The following is a 21,660-nucleotide window of genomic DNA, read 5'->3' as shown; positions in this document are numbered from 1 at the left end:
TCCTGGCCGAATTTCTAACCTGGCACCTAGCGCTGCAAAGGCAAGAGTGCTACCTCTGAGCCACCGTGCCCTGACCGTTCCACTCGAAGTTTGAAATCTGTTTTACTGCATAATGGCAACTGCTATGCACCAATTCCAATTGGTAACTCAGCAAAACTTAAAGAAGAATATGGAAAGATCAAAATGGTCTTGCCAAACCTTTGCTATCATGAACACCAATGGTCCATATGTGTTCATTAAAAAATGGTGAACTTCCTACATGGACAGCAAAGTGAATACACAAAGTACCCATGTTCCATCTGCTTGTGGGATAGTGGAGCAAAGCAGGATCACTGGAAAAAAGTGAAATGGCCTCCAAAAGGAAAACTTCAACAAAGGTGCAGTGAACAATATTAACAAGCCAATGGTTGACAAAAAAATCATTCTCCCTCCACTACTAGGGATGAGCGAGTGAGATTAAGTTCGATCTCACTGCTAATCGGGCCGTTTTCGCTTACTGAACATTTAAGCGAGAACGGCCTTGTGATTGCTATTTTTCAAAAAAGGTAGAAACATTTCTGTCCTACTGTACAAAAAACACACATATTTCAGTCTCATACCTTCTGCAAGCCATCCAAAAAGCCAGACATTTTCTGTATTTCTCTCATAAAAATACGGATATTTACCTGTGATAGCACTTGCTATATATCCACAAAGCCAGAACAATTTCTGTATTTCTTTCAAAAAATACAGATATTTACCTATGATAGCACTTGCTATATATCTACAAAGCCAGAAAAATGTATGTATTTCTCTCAAAAAATACAGATAAATAACTGTGATAGCAACTGCTATATATCAACAAATCCAGAAAAATGTCTGTATTTTTCTAAAAAAAAAAAACATTTAAATCTGATAGCACTTGTTTTCTTTCCACAAAGCCAGAAAACTTTCTGTATTTCTCTCAGAAAAATACAGATATTTAAATCTAATAGCACTTGTTATCTATCCATAAAGCCAGAAAAATTTCTGTGTTTCTCTAAAATGAATACAGATATTTAAACCTGATAGCACTTGTTATCCAAAAGGCCAGAAAAATTTCTGCATTTCTCCCCAAAAATACAGATATTTAACTGTGATAGCACTTGCTATATATCCACAAATCCAAAAAAAATTCTGTATCTCTCTCAAAAAAAATACAGATATTTAATTCTGATACCACTTGCTATTTACCAAAGAAACCGTTTGGTACAGTTGCATTTTTTCGGGAATAAGTAAGGGATGAGCGGTAGACGCAGGGGAAGGCGTGGCGTTTGTGCACTCTGTCTCAGGGCCCACAGCCAACTCCTCCTGCTGTTGCTGCTGCCGCCTGCTCAGTAACCAGTTCTAGATGCCAGTTACCAATGCCGTCCACACTCCTCTCAGGGTCCACCGCCTCCTCCTCCTCCTGCTGTTTGCTGCTGCCACCTGTCAGTACTCCATTTACTAAAATTTGTACACTTCTGCGTGGCATTGACGATGCACTGCACCCAGCTCTTTATGACTCTTACCAATGCAGTCTCCCTGGCTCCCACGCTCCATCTCTGGTCCTCCATCCTTTTGCCTAATGTCACCACACTACTTGTCCACAACTTTATGGGTGTCATTCCTAACACGTCATCCAGGTCATGATGCCAGCTAGCAATTATTAATAATAATAAATGGGATTTATATAGCGTAAACAAATATTGCAGGTATGTAAATTCAATAGGGGTGCATACATTAAATAGCAATGGGTTTTCCTGCTTTTTTGAGGGCAAAGACTGTTGCTAGCTGGTTGAATTCACCCTTTCTGAATGTCCTAATGTTTATGCTGCCTTCTGGACGCTATCAATCACGCAAAAATCCTACTGCCTGTTGTCACTTTGCCTGCCATTTTCTGGAAACTTTTGAAACTTTTTTTTTATTTTGGTTGTCCTAACATGTATAGGGGCTTTGCTTTTAATGTTTAAAGTCGGCCTAATGGAATTTGCAAAATTTCATGAACCCACCGAAAGTTCTAGGAATTTTTTGCGAGACTGTCAGAGTCTGATTGAATGATTCAAGTTTCACAAGTTACATGACTGATACTGAAGATTCTGTCTGGCACAGCTATGTCATGGTTGGGTAACCATAACACACAAAATTATGAAGAACTGGTGCAAAACTTGCTCTTAAACTTTAAAAATTTGGGTGCTACTATGAGCATATAGGTACACTATCTCCATAGCCATTTGCAAACATTTCCAGAAAACCTTGGCAATTTCATTGAGGAACAAGGGGAGGGGTTCCATCAAGATATAAAGGCGATTAAAGGAAGGTAGTGGGGCAGATGGGATGGACTCATGATGGTAGTCTTCTGCTGGAGCCTTTAACGTGATTGTCCTCCTGATCATTGGCATATTAGGAAATCATACAAACTGAGTTTTTAATGACTTTTTTGTGATGTAAATATACTGAATATAGAATATACTGACATTAAGTATTTCAAAAATTTATTTTTATATACATTGGCATATCTAGTTTAATTTTGCCTAATTTTCATATTTTATTAGTTTTCTATGAGGTTATTATTAAGGTCTTCATTTTAAAAAATAGAGCCAATCCAGGAAAACCAATACCATATTTGGAATCTGTATCAAACATACCTAAAATGACCTTAATCTGTTTGGCAAGAAAATGTTTGTTGACCAGTGTTATCAGCCCCGAAAGTTCACAGGTATGAAAAATTTTGATCAGACCTGTTTGGTTGACTTATTATGATTATGACAGCCTACAATGTAAAATAAATTTCCATGCAAAAAAAACGTAACGCTGTTTGCATGGAAATACAGAGATAATTCCCGTCCTCCAGCCGAATTTTCCACCATCAATGCCTGTCTCCAGCGTCGTACCCCCTTCTTCTTAGTCGGATCCCCGTCTTCTCGGCGTTCGCATCCCTCAGCGATTTCTGATGACCTCGGTGCAGTTTGGCCGCATTTTTTACAGGGGAAAAAATTTTTACATGTAACAATGGTCATGTTACAGGATGCATCGCGGAAGAAAAATGGTACAATCAGCCCAGTGCCAGACATTGCACACTAAACCACTAGCTTCCGAGAGTCTCTGACATGTTCAAGAATTTCTGCTTGGTTTGATTTTCCCCAAATTCGACATTTGTGTCAGTTTTCCTGACCAGAGACATGAAAGATAGACTTGTCCCTGAACCATAAGTTTTATAAGAGCTGAGAGTCCTTTTGTTAATGGTGTAGGAGTGATTCACATGTTTCCACATGAGCATGATAATCTTCCTCTTAAATTTTATTAAACAACTTGAAGTTGGTAGAGCTTTATCACTCTCCAAAACATCCGCTGAATTGAGCTTTTGTTGATTCTAAGTTCCAGTGCAGCCCTCCGTGTGGACTTCCCTGGCTTAGGACTTCAGTGTTTTCATCAGTGGTGGTAGCAGGCCTTCCGCTGCGTGGTTTATCAAGAACAGATCTTGTTTCGAGAAACATTCCATGGATAAATTGTGTCACGCATTGGAGCAGTGTGACGGCCATAAAACTTCTCACACTGAATAACTTCTTGCCAAGCGGCAATTTTGCAATGTTGCTCCAATTTCAATTGGCGAACTATGGTTAAAGGAATGATACGCTGACAAGAACTGCAAAGCCTAAGTTGTCAAATGCTGATTGCTTCAAATTCCTCCAAAATGATACCTGGAACAAAAAAAAGAAAAAAGGAAGTGTGTAGTGACTTTTGGGACACCCTGTATATTAATAATTGTATTGCTTGCCCCCTTAACATGATCCATCTTTCTATCTTTTTAGTATTATGCTCCAGCTGTCCAGTTATATGTGTCTTGACCCTACTTCCTAGTGTCCCATGTTTTGTAACAAGTGTAATCACTTGTAGCAGTGTAATAGTGTAATCAATGCACTGTTGTAATGAGTTAGGCTTAATTCACATTGGCAGTAGAAATGGTAGCATTTTTGGCTCCCAAGTTCCCATTGGCAACTGCAAGGCACCTGTGATTGGTAAAAGGCGGTAACTGCTAGGCTTTTACAGACATTTGTGGCCGCAAACGACTAGCAAAGTGGTGGATTTCTTTTTTTAAACTGAAACTGTCCAGGAAGCTGTCAATCTACCCTGTTGACATTAGCAATAAAAAACTGCCATTTACCACTCCTGAGGGACTATTTAGCAACTGATAGACACCTGGGATTGGTAACAGGCGGTAAGGGATATGCTTTTTCAGGCCTAGCAGTTTTTCAAGCAGCAGTGAAATTTTTTTCAGCCGGGTGGGGGGAAACTGTAGCCAGGTGGTAAAAAAAAAGTGGGCAGGGCTAGGGCCAAAAAATTTGGAGCTCCTAGTTATTTATGCTATAGGTATCCAGTAACCCCTGCTATTGTCAGTGTTCTACCTGTCCCCTATACTATGTTCCAACTTTCTAATGCCTGGCTTGTTAGAATGTACAGTTTTTCCATTTTTTTTTGTATTATGCTCTAACAGTCCAGTGCTGTGTGTTTTATTCCAACTCCCTAGAGTTCCATGTTTTAATAGTTTAATCCCTTGTAGTAGTCTAATATTGTGATTAATGTGGCCTAACAAATTAGGCTTAGTTCACATTAGCAGTAAAAAAAAATGCCCCTCCTATGTGACTACTTCTTGGCACCTGGGATTGGTAACCCGTGATAACTGCTGGGCACCTGGGATTTGTAACAGGCGGTAAGTGGCTCAGAGGTTAGCACTCTGTCCTTTGCAGCGCTAGTTCCCAGGTTCGAATCTCGGCCAGGACACTATCTGCATGGAGTTTGCAGGTTCTCCCTGTGTTTGTGTGGGTTTCCTCCGGGTACTCCAGTTTGCTCCCACAGTCAAAAAACATGCAGTTAGATTATTTGGCTTCCCTCCAAAATTGACCTTAGACTGTAATAATGACATATGACTATGGTAGGGACATTTTGATTGTGAGCCCTTTGAGGGACATTCAGTGACATGACTAAGGACTTGTATGTTGGCGCTATATAAATAGTGTAATAATAATAAGTGCTGGGCTTTTCAGGCCTATCAGTTTTTCAAGCAGCAGTGGTTCCTGGCGAGAGGAGTGAGGAGTAAACCTTGCTGCCACTGTGAATTCAGCCTAACTTCAGATGTTACCTCCTAGCGCTATACCTAGGTAACACAAAAAGCATCATGCATGTGATCGCAGATGGGGGCAGGATAGCCAGTGCCCTCCTCTCATCACTTCCAAAAACAAAAACTGCCAGTGAAATTTATCCACCCCCAGTGTGATAGCTGTGTGTGTATAAAGTCTGCTTGTCATGTTCTGCAGCCTAAAACAACTTATTGCGTTCAATCCTTTAGATCTCCTGGATTGTTGGTTGTAATTACCTAAAATTCTTAGGGTACACAGGGGACTCTCCTAGCTACTAATAACCAACATTTCTTTTTTTAATTTCAAGAGTTTCAAAATATGGGGATCACAAGTTTAAAAACTTGTGGAAATTGAAGATTTGGGTTGCTGTTTTATAAGAAAGAGCACCTAGGAGCCCAAAAATAAAAATGCAAATTAAGGACCTCCGGGGCCACATACATAGCAAGAAGCATTGGGGTGGGCCTCTAAATATTTTACCTACCTTTCACCAAACTATAATTGTAATACTATGCTGCCCTTTCCTGCTTCTGTTCTTTGAACCCCAATTTATCTGGAATGGGGAGGTGCAGGAAACTGAAAATGTAGATGCAAGTGGGGAACAGATGTATAAACCCCTAAAATGTCATTAGCATGGCATTATTAGAACATAAAAATCTCTGCCCATCAAACTGTCCGCTTTCCTACCTTGAACCCTAATTTCTCTAGAACAGAGAGGTGCAGATAAACAGAATCATAGGTGCAAGTGGGGGACACTTGTGGCTAAAACCCCCCAAAACGTTCATCACTATGGCCTCATTACATAAACTTTGCCCATCAAAACACGCTGCCCTGTTACACATGAGTGTACCCTACTAGTACCTTACCTGAACTCCAATTTAATTTTGATGGGCAGAGTTTATGTTCTAATGATGCCATTGTGATAAAACTTTAGGGGGTGTTATCCACAGATGTTCCCCACACATTTTCAGTTTCCTACACCTCCCCACTTCAGAGAAATTGGTGTTCAAGTGTTAGAAGTGGGCAGTAATGTGTACCAGGGCAGTGCGTTTGCCATAATAATTAAATTTTAGTGTGGAGGGTTATTGAAAAGTGCCCCCCCCCCCCGCACCTACATTTTCGGCTTTATACACCCCACCATTCTAGGGAAATTGGGGTTCAAAGAAGAGAAGCAGACGGGGTAACATAGTATGACAGTTATATGATGAAAATTTCAAATCATTATGATATACAGTTTAGGGGATATGAAGGTTTATACACAGAGAGCTGTAAGGCTGAGGAATGTGACATGCAGCATTTATACACACACTGCTCTGATGATGTCATTACACACACCTACTGGGCGGAGACATTGTTTAGATGGTGTGGGTTTTTAAAAATGTTTTTTCAAAAGACTCGGCACAGCTATGAGAGGGGGGAGGGACAGCCTGTGTCCCAATCTCCTCATAGCTGTGCTGTGCACTCCTTACTCCGCCCGGCTCCAATCAGCTATCAGCTCTTATCAGCGGACAACGGAGCAACCAGAGCAGCCTCTCCGGTGTACGTTCAGAGCTGCTGAAAATGTACCAGGCAGAATAATCACTGCAGGTGGGCGGCCCGCCCCCAAACCTGACTGGGGAGAACTATGCAAGAGGAAAGCGAAGGATAAATGCAGCAAATGCAATATTACTGCGAGTGTGATTTCAGCCAAACTTCAGATGTTGCCTTCTAGTGCTAAATCTAAATAAACTAAAACTTTTGTGGGGGAAAAAAAATTAATTTGATCTGTCCACCAAGCTTTCCCTCTTCTTTCCAATGCTCATCGTTCCATCCAGCGCTGCCATTTTCTTTCTTCCTAAAAATGTTTAAATGTTTACATTATAGAAAAGCCCTGATGATGCATTCCATATGTGACACACACGGCTGTGGATTTACCTTTCAGTCCTTACCACCATGACCATAAAGACGGAAGGTAAAAGGTCCTCCCCCAAAAATAAAATAAAAAATTCCACATTTTTCTAATATTTCCAGGGGAAAAGTCACCATTTGTATAATGTATAGATGCTTTAAGAGCATCGTTCAAGATGGGGGCAGGAAAGCCAGTGAAAAAGCCTATGAAATTTATCCATCTGAGTTTTCATGTGTAATAATGCCATTAGAAGTGCAATGAGACGGCAGTGTATTTGTGTAAAGTCTGCTTGTCATATTCTGCAGCTCTACAACCATATCAATCCTCAGCCAATACCCATATTCAATCCTTCAGATCTCCTAAATTTTTGGTCATAATGACTTGACATTTTTAGGGTACACAGGGTACTCTCATAGCTAATAACCAAAGTTTCTTTAAAGAATTTCAAGACATGGGGGGAAACTTGTGAAAATTGAACATTTGGGTCTGCAAACTAAAAGCCCAAAATTGAAAATGGTAATTTTTTTACCTAACTTTCACAAAACTATAACTGTCATACTACATACTACCCTTTCTGCTTCTCTCTCTTCTCTCTTGAACCCAAACTTATCAGAAATGGAGAGGTATAGAAAATGTAGGTAAAAGGGGGGAACACATATATAACACATGTAAAACGCATGTATATTATGGCATCATTATAAAGTAAACAACACTGCCTATCAAAATGCCCTGCCCTTTTACACATCTGTACACCTTCCTACCTTTAACCCTAATTTCTCTAGAACAGAGAGGTGCAAGTAAACAAAATTATAGGTGCAAGTGGAGGACACTTGTGGCTAACATCTTCCTGTTTTGATGGGCAGAGTTTTTTATGTTCTAAAATTACCATGTTGATGACATTTTAGGGTATGTTGTCCAGAGATGATCCCCTCAAATTTTCTGTTTTCTTAAACCTCTTCTTTCCAAAGAAACTGGGGCTCAAGTGTTAGAAGTGGGCAATAAAGTGTAACACAGCAGAGCGTTTTGTTGGTAAATTTGTTCATATTCTGATGATGCCATAATAATGAAAATTTGGTAAGGGGAGGGGGGGGGGGTTGTAGCCAAAGGTTTCTCTCACTGCACCTATATTTTTGGTTTTGTACACCCAATCTAGGGAAATTGGAATTCAAAGAAGAGAAGCAGATAGGGTAACGTAGTTTGACAGTTATGGGTTTAATTCAGTAGATTATAGATTCAATTTAGGGGCCCAACTGCAATGCTCCTTGCTATGTAGGTGGGCCTTGGGGTCCCTAATTTGCACTTTTTAATTAAGGGATCCTAGACCCACTTGTTTTTGAAACTGCAACCCCAATGTTGTATTTTCACACGTTTGTAAACTTCATATCCCAAAATCTTGAAATTCCTAAAAGCTGGTGGACTGAAATTGGTTACTACTAACTATTAGGGTTCCCTTTGCACCCTGAAAATTTCAAGTCAATTTGATATGCGGTTTAGGGGATACGTGTCCGGTTCTTTTAGGGGATCTCCAAAGCACCATCAGAGATGAGACAGTGGATCCCAATTAAGAAAATCAAATGCTTAGAAGTTAAAGCAAAGAGTTTTCCCTAAAACAAGGAAATGCATCAATCTTAATAGGCATACAGAATCACTTGTGTGCCGTTATCTAATTGTCACTAAGCAGATTGTCCAATACAGTATAATCGGGAGTCCATATTAGTATAAAAGTTCACAAACCTTTAACCTCCTGGGTTAATCTCTGTCCAGAGTTTTGTCTAAAAGCAGTACATTGTTTTTCATGAAAATGTATTTTACATTTACAATATTTTACAGTATAATTTAATAGTATGAGTATAATAAAGTTTGAAACACAAAACCATGTCAAAATAATAAATTAAATAAATTAAATTTAAACAAATAAATAAATACTCATGTTATTGTATTATACTGTAAAATAAATGTTCATGAAAGCCAATGTATTTCTTTTACATATATAAATTCACTGTATTGCATTCAATATATTGAATGCAATACAAATAGATTTGAATTTCCCACCACGCCCCAAACAAAACGTCCGCATGCACAGACTCATCAGATGCAGAGGATGCTGGCCAGAGGAAGAAAGAAGACGAGGATTGCGAAGGAGGAAGCCGGCGGATTAGGTAAGACTCGATCTATCATTGTTTTACATTGGTTTAGCTTCCCCGAGCGTGACTTGAGGTTACCGCTCTTGGAAACTTTTTTTTACCCTGAGTCACACCCGGGGCTACCGTTCGGGGGGTAATGGGGTGGATAAATCATGTCTAACATTTTTGGCACAGAAATAGCTGTTCACCATATTGGATTCTTGTTCAAGCTGGTATCAACCGCAAGAGTCTCTTAGCCTTCAAGGCCATCCTGTGTTCAGCTTTCAGGGTAATCTGGATGACTGTTTCTGTTGCAGGTGTTGCTCTCTGAAAACAATCAAACAAAGAAGTAACTATTCTTCATGTAAGCAGAGTATATTTTATATGCTATAAACAGACCCCCTATATTTTTATCACATGCCCTTCTCCTGACCCTATTTGAGGGTCACACTATCTTTCCCTCCTATCTATGATGCAATAGATTCACAGTGCTACATTCACCTCCTGGGTCAAGAGCCCCTCTTCTGCAGGATGTGAGTCCCTTATAGAATCAGGGAAGTACTCTCATTCACAACATCTCGTGTCATCATATCTGTTACTGTCTGGCTCTTGATACACCTTGAAAGTCTTGTAGGGAGCTTTTCTGAGGCATGGGGGCCCGCATACATTTCACTAACTGTAGCGTGTCTGGCTTTAAAAAACAATTATAAAACATTTAAACAATTAGAAGAATATAATGGGAAAAAATTAAATCGGCTTCTTTTTGTAGAAATCTCACCCTATCCAACCTAACCTATCCAAGAAAAAAAGACCATTATTTCCCCATATAAAGTAGTATGGGGTTCGGAGTATAGACATTGACAAGTTCACTATATTAGTGAATAAGCCCATTAAATCTGCAAATACAGTATAAAAACAGGATAGGCCGAACCACTGAACAACATATTAATAAATAATCACCATATTTTCATCCTTTTCCTGACATAGCTAAAAAAGTTAGAGCTATACTAAGGATGTCAAAGTTTACATTATACTCTATAAATTTCCTCTATTCTCCTTACGATGTCTTTAACTACCTGACATATTTGATATTTAATAACCAAATCACGTAGTTATAGCAGTAAGTAGAAATATATTCCCCTCAGCATCCAGGGAATTCTGTGTTTCTGGTATGAAGGGTACATACGACATCTGCCATCAAAATTATACATTTTCTTGTCTTTTCCAATTGCAGGTATGACATTTTTATAGTCACTCTATCTCAAAAGTAGTTAAACGTATCCAGTAATTTGTCATCCTTACTGGCTTAATAAGCACAACAGTATTTGCTGAGTCACCTATATGCTATCTTCAGTCTGTATATGTAACTGCAACATTTACTGAACTGCTACATAATGATTAGGAGGGGAAGGTGCTCTAATTTCAATAGACTCTGAACTTCACAGGGACTTTTTTTTATTTAAACTTTTTATTGAAAGATGTTTCAATAAATAACAATAAAAACAGAACAACAATCAGGATTATAACAGAAGGAGACTCGGTCTCTATATAGGATTCCCATATTTCAAAACATTTTCCAACCTTTGTTTCCTAATCCAGAGATGCCTCAATCTAGGCCATTCTGAAAACATATCCCAATTTTTTCTGAAAAAGCCCAAGTGTCTGTGGATTTGGGTCTAGCCATTTATGCAGTATTGTTTGTTTGGCAACTGAGAGGATAGCTATTAAACTGTGGCTGCCCCTAAATTTTTGCACCTTGTAAATGATAGGTATCTAAAATAACCCATTCTGGGGTGCGTGGAACATAGTTAATTTAAATATGAAGTATTGTAATGAGCCACCTCTTGCCAGAACCGTTTTATCTTATGGCAGCTTGGTATAAGTCTGCTCGATCCAGTGCACACTTAAAGACAGTTAGAGGTAGAGGCATAGCACATCAAATATGCACGCTGTGGGGAGATATACACCCCATGGTAGATTGAGAGTACTTTCCCTGTACTTTGCTAAAGGAAGGACTGACCACGCCCTAGAGAATGGAACATGGATATCATCAGCTGATTTATTGGGAAATGATCAGACCATTTAACCAGACCCGTTTTTGTGGTTGAGTAAACTAAAACCAATCTAATCGTCGTATAATTTTCCGTGATTGCTTTTCTAGAGGGATTGCCTGTTAACAGGAAACTATCCAGAGGATTCTTCCAATCCCTAGCGGATAGGGACGTCAATACCTTCGAAGTGTATGACTGTATTTGCATGAAAACACAAACTGCTGACCTCAAAAAGGGAAATTCATCCACCACCTCCTCAAACCTGAGGGGTCGTTTCGCACTGCCATCCACCAATTAGTTGACCATTAGAGTGTGAAAAGTAGGTCATTTCTGCAACAAGGAGAAATAGGATAAATGTGGGAGATCCAAATTGCCCCAATATGGTAAAAAAAAGAGAGGAGTGTCTATTTAGAAGATGTTTTCTCCTACTTCTATGGTGTAACATGTTTTTCAGCCGGGTGGTAGGAAGCTGTAGCCGGGTGGTAAAAAAGAGTGTGTGTCAAAACACGCCTAATTTAGTGCACCCAGTTGTTTATGCCATGGGTATCCAGTAACCTCTTAAGCTACATACACACTTCCAATTATTATCGTTGGAAAACGAACGACGAACGTTCATGCACGATATATATGAACGATCGTATAGCACCGATCCTGCACATAGAGTTAACGACACGATCGTTCGTAGATATTGTACAGAAAGTCACTCTTTAATATAATGTTAAAAATGTGGCGATGCTTTAATAGCATCATGCATGTGATATCCGATAGGGACAAGACAGCCAGTGACCCCCTCTCATCACTGCCCATATTCTATATAAAAACAGTTTGTGACGTTTATCCGCAGTGTGTAATGATGTCATCAGCAGCGCAGTGTGATCGCTATGTGAGTGTAAAAGCTGCTTGTCAAATTCTGCAGCCTAACAACTCGCTGTGTTCAAACCTTCATATTTCCTAAACCGTTGGTTGTATTACCTTGAAATTTTTAAGGTACACGTGGAGGCATAGGAAACTGAAACTGTAGGTGCAAGTGGGGGACACTTGTGGCTAAACCCTTTTAAAATGTAATTAGTATGGCATTATGAGAACAGAAATCTCTACCTAGCAAAATGTGCTCCCTGCTCTGTTACACATATCTGTCTGCATCTTACCTCAAACCCCAATTTCTCCAGAATTAAGAGGTGCAGGGAAACAAAAATATAGGTGGAAGTGGGAGACACCTGTGACTATCACCTTTCATCACCATGGCATCATTACATAATTAAGAAAAAACTGTCCATCAAAATGCACTTCCTTGTTACACACAACTGTAACCTTCCAGTAACCTCAACCTCAATAAAATGTAGTGGGTTCATTTTCTAATGATCCCATGGTGATGAAGTTTTAGGGGATGTTAGTCACAGATGTTCCCCACTTGTACCTATATTTTTGGTTTCTTACACCTCCCAATTCCCCAATTGAAGTTCAGAATGTTAGATAAGTGGACAGGAATGTGTAACAAGACAGGGAAGCCCATTTTGATGAGCAGAGTGTTTTATGTTCTAATGATGCTGTAGTAATGAGATTGTAAGGGGAGAATGTGCCCGACGCTTGCACCTATATTTTCAGTTTTGTACCCCCACCCTAAGAGAAATTGGTGTACAAAGAAAAGAAGCAGACAGTAGTTTCATAGGTATAGATTTGTGACAGGTAGGTATATATTTAGGGGCCCCATCCCAATGCTCCTTGCTATGTTAGTGGCTTTGGGGTCCCCAATTTGCACTTTCAGTTTAGGACTCCTAGTTGCACTTCCTCCGAAACAGCAACCCCCAAACTTTTTACATTTGTGACCCCCATATCTTGAAATTCTTTAAAGTTGGGGGGCTGAAATTGCAATAACCAGTATCTATGAGGGTCCCTGTACACCCTGAAAATTACATGTCATTGTGACATACAGTTTTGGAGATATGGAGGTTTGTACACACAGAGCTGTGAGGATGCAGAATTCACACGCAGAGCTAGAGGTGGATACATTTCACAGGCAAAGCTCGTGCTATGAGATGGGGGCGGGGCTGCCTGTGTCTCCTTCACATGAAGGCTGAACTGTGTGCTCACCTCTCATCGGCAGCAGCAATCCTCTGAACGGATGACACAAAGCACAGATGACACAGAGCAGCCTCACTGAGATCCGTGCATCCGAGGATGAGAGCTGCCGAGAGCTGGGCGGGGTATTCAAATCAGCTGGGCGGAGCAACCGGCTAAAAACCTCTGGGGAGAACTATGTATTGGATGTAGGAGGAAAACACGTCTACAAGCTCTGTGAGATAATAGCCCGTTGCGCAAAGGCCATTCCATTCTATTGAATTCTTTTTCTGCATCCAAATTCACCAGCATGGATTTGGAGTTATGTGACTTGGTAGACTGTACAGTCGGTGCAATAGCCGCCCGAATCCCAGTTGTTAAATGCTTGTTACGTACAAAACCCAGCTGATGATTAGATAATATAGTGGGTAAAAACATCTGCAGCCTGTTTGCCATCAATTTAGCCAAAATCTTATAGTCACAATTCAACAATGAAATTGGTCTATATGAAAAAGGAAGTGAGTTAGGATCTTTACCAGGTTTTGGAATTAAGGTAGTGTAGGCTTCATTAAAACCCGAGAAAGGAGTCTGATGAGATAATATTTTGTTGTAAACTTTTGCGAGCAAAGGGCTTACTTCAGGTGCTAAAATTTTATAATATTCCACTGAAAACCTGTCTGGGCCCGGCGTTTTATTGGAGGCCAGGGTACCAATTGTGCAGAGAATTTCTGATTCAGTAACTGGGGCATTAAGCTGCTCCCTACAAGTTGTGGATAGTTTTTAATGAGTTAGCTTTTTCTAGTAAACGTTGCATCAAATGAGGTTAGGCTTCCTGAGAAGTATAAAGCTTTTGATAGCATCTTTGAAAGGCCTATAAGATATCACTATGAGACGTATAAAAACTATGAGAAAGTGGATCTTTCGCTCGCAGTATATACCGTGTCGGGCCTAACGGGTTAGCCAATCTGGACCTATTTTATTTCCCCACTTACAGAATTTGTGCTTAGCATAAAGAGCTTGCGTTTTCACTCGGGTAGCTACATGCGTATTTAATTGAACAACCACCTCTTGCCAGGACTTCCTAGCCTCTCTATCATTACACTGAAGAAATAGTTTATATTTTTGTGCAACCTGTTCATGAAGAGTATTATACTGATAAAAGTGTTCTCTGTTGCGTCTTGCCACAAAAGACACGATATAACCTCTCATAATGGCTTTCATAGTACACCACAACAAAACTAGGCTATCCCAATGTTGAGGGTTATCATCCAGTCCATCCGCCCAATTAGATTGAATATAGGCCCAAAAGAAGGAAGACTTAAATAGATAAGATGGAAATCGCCACAAAAATGTTATTCTAAAAGGCTGCTGCACTTGCAACTCGAGGGTCAGGGGGTATGATCAGAAAATGTAAAGTTGCCAATAAATATGTTCTGAATCCATGGGGGGAAGCCTTCTATTGCTAAAAAAATACTACATTCTGGAAAATGTGGAGTGGACTTTCGAATAACAGGTGTATTCCCTCTCAGTTGGGTGGAAGAGACGTCATACATCTAATAAAGGAGTTTGCAAGAATAAACGTTTTAGTTCAGAAGTGGAAGGGTCAGGTCTAATATTGATTTGCTTCGACCTATCCATTAAAGGATCAATGACTATTCAAATCTCCCGCTAAAATGAGATTAGGATAAGAATTTGTTAAAAAATCTTTTTGCGGAGGACAGTGAAAAAAAAAATCGAATTGGTATTGAGAGCATATATAGAACAAAAAGTATAGGTGGTGCCCGCAATCTCCAATATTACAAAAATATATCTACTGGCAGGATCTAATTCAGTGGAAACTATTTTGTATAGTAGATTTTTGGTAAACAAAAGTGCCACGCCTCTTGTTTTGTTTTTATAAACCGTGTGAATTACTTGACCTATCCACCGGGCTCTGAGTAACAGGGCCTAGCCCTCCTTCCAATGCGTTTCTTGCAGAAACACTAAATCTGGAGACATTTTTTTTTAAGATGCACTAACACCCTTTTACACTTTTGGGGACTGTTTAAACCAGACACATTCCATGAAACTAGTTTTAAGGAAAATTGATCTTTCTGAAGTACTGAGGAAATACAATTCATGGGGGTTGTCATGGGGGTTCAAAGTGGAAAGCATCAAACTCCATATAATACCAGACCAGCCAGTGACCACAGGTCTGTCAAAAAATTGCCAAAACTGTGGTGTAAAAATCCTGGGAAACCAGTTCCCAGGAAAAGTAACGCCCTGAATAGGAGTCACCCATCTTCTAATAAAAAGCACATTGCCTGTAAACCATAAATGACAGAACTGAAAATAAAACCCAGAGTAAACAGTATGCATCCATTTTTTGTAATAAATAACAAACACCTGCTGTCGAAGTGCGCCATCAGAGGAGCACAATGCTTGTAGAAATCGTAAAACATAAAAAAACATATGAAAAATATGCATTAGAAAAAACAATGAGTTAGCAGTTGCAAATTGGAGGCACTGTGAAAAGATATGCTTAATGAAATTATAAATGAATGTCCTTCTGAAGATGAATTTGTTAATTGAAGAGTTTCAATGGCATTAGCGGGATCCTCAAACAATTTTGTTTCCCCTTGCCAGGCGACTTTCAGCATCGCTGGGTACAGGAAGGAAAAACAAACTCCCATATCTATCAGACGTTTACAGACTGGAGCAAAACTTTTCTCTTTTGTGTAACCGCTGCGGAGTAGTCCTAGAACAGTAGAGTCTTGTTGCCTTCCACATGGAAATCACAAGCTTTCCTTTAGGTTCCCAACACAGATTCTTTGTCAGCATAATGAAAGTACTTGGCTATCACAGGACGTAGATGTTGATTCATGTTGTGACGCTCCGGGCCCATCCTATGAGCCCTTTCAATGCTCTGGGTTGTAGCAGGTAGGGGATTTAGCACTTTCATCAAGGGGACAATACGAAATTAAAATAAATCATGGCTTTTAAAAGGTTTTTATAGTATGCCAATAAAACGTTTTCTGTTTGCGTCTTCTGTTTCGGTTCTCCAAATCCTCTAATTTGGTTTCCATTGATGTAAGTATATTGTCTTGGGCAGTAATTTTAGTATTAGATTGCAGAAGCTCATCTTCTAAATCACTGACCCTCTGTTCCATTTCAACTATGAATTGTGTATTAGAGGAGATACATGCTAGTGCTGCTTCAATGGATTTTTGTAAGCCATCAAATTTGTCATCAAAGTATGGCATTAGGACTTTGGATAAACTTGAGCAATCAGGTGTTGCAGGCATGGGATCGGTCCTGGAACCTTCCCCCTCCGAATGTTCAATAGGGAAAAAAGATTGTGACAAGGAAGGGTGAGGAGGGGGAAGGGGAGTCAGCTTTTGGTGCAGGTTTAAGTTTTTGTTTAGTGGTATGCTTACGCATGGAAGAAGAATGTTGTCTCCCGACAAATTTGTCCATAGTAATATGATAAAAATATAGAGCAGGAAGTAGCACACTTGAAACTTCAATATGAACTAGACACAGAGTCCTTGGAACAACTTTAGCCAGCAGTAAGTTTGGTCTTCAGATTGCAAGACACTGAGGAAAAAAGAGATTCCCATACATATGATGCCGGGCGCATCATACTTCCATCACCATTCTATATTTTATCTAATCTCCAGGGGGATGAATAGATAAATGTGTACATAACATATACCCAGGCTGGCTTCTTCTGCAGTCTGAATCTTTATGCAAACATTTAGTTATCTGCGCATGTACACATTCCAATCCTCATATCATACCATATCTGAGTGGGACATATTACCAGATCTTCACACCAACCCAGGTTAACAACTTATGTCCCAGTTTCTGGCACAGGTGTACCATCTTTAGTTTTACAATCTTTTTGGCTGCATTTTTTTAATAACCATACTTGTGACAATGTATCTTCCTTTGTTCGTTTTCTGCAATTGTCCATGATAATCACTACACACCATCAACCATAGTGGCAAATATGACCTGTCTTTGGTATGTTATCCAGATCATGATCTTAACGATTAACAGTCCATGATATTAGTGGTCTTGCCCAACCAGTCACTATATCAGTCACTTCTGTGAGTGGACTATCTGCACCCTTAGAGGGTGTTGAGGTCTTATTGCCCATGATTTTCACCTGCCTCTAATCTCAATCCTAGTTTTTTGTGTTAGCCTCTTGCAGTTTTTGTTTAGCTCATCCAACCCTCACCTAAGTTTATTTTGAATGGCTGGCCAAGCCAAAATCACAATGTCTTAGTCTCTTATTATTCTTGAAGTTTAACTTGAGAACGACCATCCCGCCAGGAGCGACCTGTTACAAATGGGAATTTGCCCTTGGTCTTGTTAGTCTCTTGCACAGCTCACCTAACTTCACCCAAAGACAGAAAGGGGAATCAGCACATGGTCTTTTAGTTAGTCTCATGTATAGCTCACCTAACTTTACCCAAAGACTCAATCAGAGACAGTCTCTTAACCCCCTTAGCAGTAATCCCGAGTGTGCCTCGGGGAAAAAAAAAACATGCTGAAAGCGGTACTCCGAACCACACTCGGGGTAGCTAAAAACATTAAAAAAAAAACAAAATAACACTTCCCTGGTCCCATCGGCGTCTTGCATGTCAGATCCCATCCTCGGGCCGCGTCCTCTTCCTCCGATCATCCCCCGTCGAGTGCACTGACGTCCCCCTTGGTATTCCCGGTGATGTTGGTGTGTGCAAGTGAGCATGACGGGAAATTCAAATTTTTTTTGTATTGGATTCAATACAAAATACCTGTATTAAATCGAATACAAAGTAATCATTATATATATATATATATATATATATTATACATGTTACTGTACAGTTATATTACAGGTTTCAGTATTTATGTGCAGCCTTGTTTTAACAGATTTTTGGTTTTTTTTTATTTAAGATTTATTAATTTAATAAATATTGGACATATTTTAGTGTGTTATGCCTAAGATTGATAGCCCTAAATTGTAAAATAAACATTGATGCAAAACAATGTACCACTTTTGGCATAAAAATACCAACATTTACTGAATAGACCGCCAGGGAGGTTAAATCGGGTAGATATGTTGCTGACCTCTCTCTTCTCTTTCTGAAGTCACGCTCTTTTACCAAAACATACAACAGAAATATGATAAATCCTATTGCAGCAAAAGGCAAGACCCAAATCTCCTCTTTTATCTCTATTGCCACTGTCAAAGTTAAATTAACTTTACAGCAAGGTATCAGGTTATACACTTCAGATACATTCATCTCACAGTCTCATCCCAACCTAGATCCAATCCGACAATCCTCAGGAAAAAACGCTACTAGCCGCGGCCGGCAGAATATTGGTAAGAAAAAAGGGTTCTTACCACTGCCACTGGTTCTGCTTCCACCTCGGAGTTCAAGTTTCCTTGTCCGGGAATTCCTGGAATGGATCTTTTAGGGGTTCTCCAAACGGACCATCAGATATGAGACCGTAGATCCTAATTAAGAAGATTTATTATTGCAATGGAGAAAATCAAATGCTTGGTAGTTAAAGCAGAGTTTCTAACTAAAACAAGGAAATGCATCAATCCTTATAGGCATACAGAATCACTCCTGTATAGGAGTGCTTAAGCCATTGTCAAATTTCATTAGGCAGATTGTACAATACAGCAGTGGTCCCCAACCTTTTTGACACCAAGATTGTAGTACCCCTACAAACTGTGATAATATTGTTAAGATCCTTATCCTTGATATTAAGCTGTTTAATTCACACAAACTTCATACAAAACACTTCTTTATACCAAAAATGATTAGTATATTGGGAAGAGTTCATTTTTAGGATTGTACACTGGTAGTAAGCTGAGCATTTGTACACTGCTGTTTTTAAAGCACTTTTATTGGCGTAATAGAATTCCTTCATGCCATTTTTAATAAAGAACAAATTGTTAATTGGTTGTATGCTGTTTTGAAGTAAACAGAAAAGAATCTCACTAATTACTGTGCAGATGCAATCACTAATATAACAATAAATCCATAATGCCATGATTATTACTATGAAAACGGCTCCACACACGTACCCCCTCTCCCTACCTCCAGGTATCTTGTGTTCTTGCTGCTCGTATATCTCCTCAGCTTGGTCCCTCTCCTCTCTCTGTGTTGCTGCAAAGCTCTGCCGGATTGCCTGGCTTTCTGAAAAGTGTCCTCAGTGAAGGAGGCAGCCATTTTGCTGTAGCACTTCACGAAGTGAGTCTCCGTTGCCCGCAGTTCTTTCGCGACCTTGCTGTCAGATGGAAGTGGCCCACAGCTTGGGGACCCCTGCAATACAGTAGAATCTGAAGTCCATATAAAACATATAGGAACATAAAAGTTCAAAGTTTATGGGGTGGATAAACGATGTGTCTAACATTTTTGGCACAGAAATGATCGTCCGCAGCATGGATTCTTGTTCAAGTTGGTATTAACCGCAAGGGTCTCTAGCCTTCAAGGCCATTCTGTGTTCAGCTTTCAGGGTGACCTGCAACAGAAACAGTCACCTTGTTAACTGTTCCTGTTGCAGGTGTTGCTCTCTGAAAACAATCAAACAAAGCAGTAAATGTTCCACCTCTATGCTTTATGATGGGTATGTTAAAATTATGATGAGTGGTGTTTAGCTTGGACTTAGCATTTTGTTTCCAACTGAATATTAATTTACATTAGAAACTAACTCTAGTCCTAAGGCTATCATTCCACAATCATAATTATATTAATTATGTTTTTCTCTTGTAGTTTTAAAATAAATCGGTAGTACTGTATTTGGTTTCCAATGCTCCTTTATACAGGAGAAATGCATGTTGTCTGTTGTGATATTGCATACTGTATTTTAAATTAATTTGTGTTACTAATTGTGGTTTTAATGTATATGGTCTTCAGAGAATGGTGACAGCATGCAATCATTTTTAGTTGTCATGGTTTATAGTTATAGATCGCATCTGATGAAAATGACTTCATGTTAACTGTGTTAGGTGATCACTGTGTCAGCCAGCGATCTGTTATTTTACTACTACAGTTTTGCTTGTAGGAAAGTTTCCTACAAGGTTAATTGTATGGATAAGTGATAGGCTGACACCCTTTAAAAATGATAGTTGCCCAATTGTCACTGTCTTCATAGCTTTATGAACCTTGGAAGAGCATGCTTGTAGCAAGAGAATATAGAAGATCTGATCAACATAATACAGAATACAGACGATCTGATCAACATAAATGTGTCACCTCAATCAATATTAACATTGAATCCATTTTACTGTTATGACAGCAATGCATCTTGCGTTATTTTTTTAAAGAAGATGCCATATTTGATCAAAAAACTTTACTGGACTTTTCAGGTACCACTTAATAAACCAATTTCTTTAAACCTCATATTGTTGAAACCTTAATTTATTTGACATTAAAATACATGAATTGTACAACACATTTTGTGAAACAATTGGATGAGAAACTGTATAAAATCATTCCCATTTGCATTTTAGTGTATTTTGCAGTTTTCATTTCCTCAGGAAATTTGTAGGACATCAAAAAAACATTGGTTATATCAAAGAAGAAGTTGTTCAGTATAAAAGTTAACATTAAAATTCTCTATATGGTTCTAAACCTATTTCCATGAAAGTATTAGTGTATAGTTTTCCAACTCGAGAATAGTTTCTGGTCTTTCTGCTTACATTGCAGTCGATCTCTCATTTATCTCTCATTTTTCTGCAGGAGAAGACTTTGCAGTGGTGCAGCAGGAAATTATAATGATGAAGGACTGCAAACACACAAACATTGTTGCATACTTTGGCAGCTACTTAAGGTATTTATTGTGCTTTAACAGTCAAATATGGTTGTCAGTCCTCTTGTAGTTGTATGTATCTTAAATAAATTTTTGGCATATTTTTTGACACAGCTTCTTAAAATTATATGAGACACAAATCAACTTTTAGACATCTCCCTGCTATAAATAATTTTATGTTTTGTTAGAGCAACATTGAAGAGCTTTTGTTTCAGAAATTAGTTTAAGAATATGCTCACTTTTGGCTTGTGATACAAGAGGCTGAGAATTAGGTGGAGTTAGAAAACAGTTGTTTTCTGATATTGTGTATTTGGGAGTTGTGTCTGTTTGACTGTCAGTTTTTGTTTTAAATAGCTTTATTTTCCTCTTTCTTGCTGACCTCTAAGGGGGAGTGGTTAAGGTTTCACACGTGATTAAAGTTCTGGGCAGACTCACCTTGAGCTTGCTCACTCTTGGCTTGTGATACAAGTGGCTGGGAATTAAGTGGAGTTGGAAAACACAGGAGTTTAAAAACAAAACTAGTTGAATCCTTAAAGAAACTACAAACTTTAACCACCTGGGCGTTTCACTGATGTCTAGATTTCTGTACCAAAAGCGTTACAGGTTTTAATGAT

The 21,660-nt window shown here is 39.2% G+C and overlaps 1 protein-coding gene and 1 long non-coding RNA gene across 9 annotated transcripts in view; one reads left to right on the top strand and one right to left on the bottom strand.

The window, feature by feature from the left end:
- The window catches only part of MAP4K3 (mitogen-activated protein kinase kinase kinase kinase 3), a 325,471-nt gene that overhangs the window by 40,276 nt on the left and 263,535 nt on the right, over positions 1-21,660 (top strand). For 6 of the 8 annotated variants that reach the window (XR_011920413.1, XR_011920412.1, XR_011920414.1 and 3 more), the window contains exon 3: positions 20,977-21,067. The exons of 1 other annotated variant lie outside the window; for it this stretch is intronic. Coding sequence is in view for 4 of the 7 variants with exons in the window: in XM_072409172.1 (XP_072265273.1) it covers positions 20,977-21,067 (91 nt within the window). In the remaining 3 variants the exon portion in view is untranslated. Of the gene's footprint in view, positions 1-19,545; positions 19,693-20,976; positions 21,068-21,660 lie in introns of those variants that run through there. One more of the 8 variants, XM_072409171.1, reaches the window with a different exon arrangement.
- LOC140329083 (uncharacterized) lies at positions 903-19,508 on the bottom strand. Its single transcript, XR_011920415.1, has 4 exons — positions 19,333-19,508; positions 18,627-18,740; positions 9,353-9,470; positions 903-3,698 (listed from the first exon to the last, which is right to left on the bottom strand). It is a non-coding gene; the product is annotated as an uncharacterized lncRNA (long non-coding RNA).

The sequence above is a fragment of the Pyxicephalus adspersus genome, chromosome 4 (assembly GCF_032062135.1).
Source record: "Pyxicephalus adspersus chromosome 4, UCB_Pads_2.0, whole genome shotgun sequence".
In the NCBI taxonomy this organism is placed as follows: domain Eukaryota; kingdom Metazoa; phylum Chordata; class Amphibia; order Anura; family Pyxicephalidae; genus Pyxicephalus; species Pyxicephalus adspersus.
The sequence above is the reverse complement of the archived record's forward strand: the minus strand, read 5'-3'. Positions and strand labels throughout refer to the sequence as shown.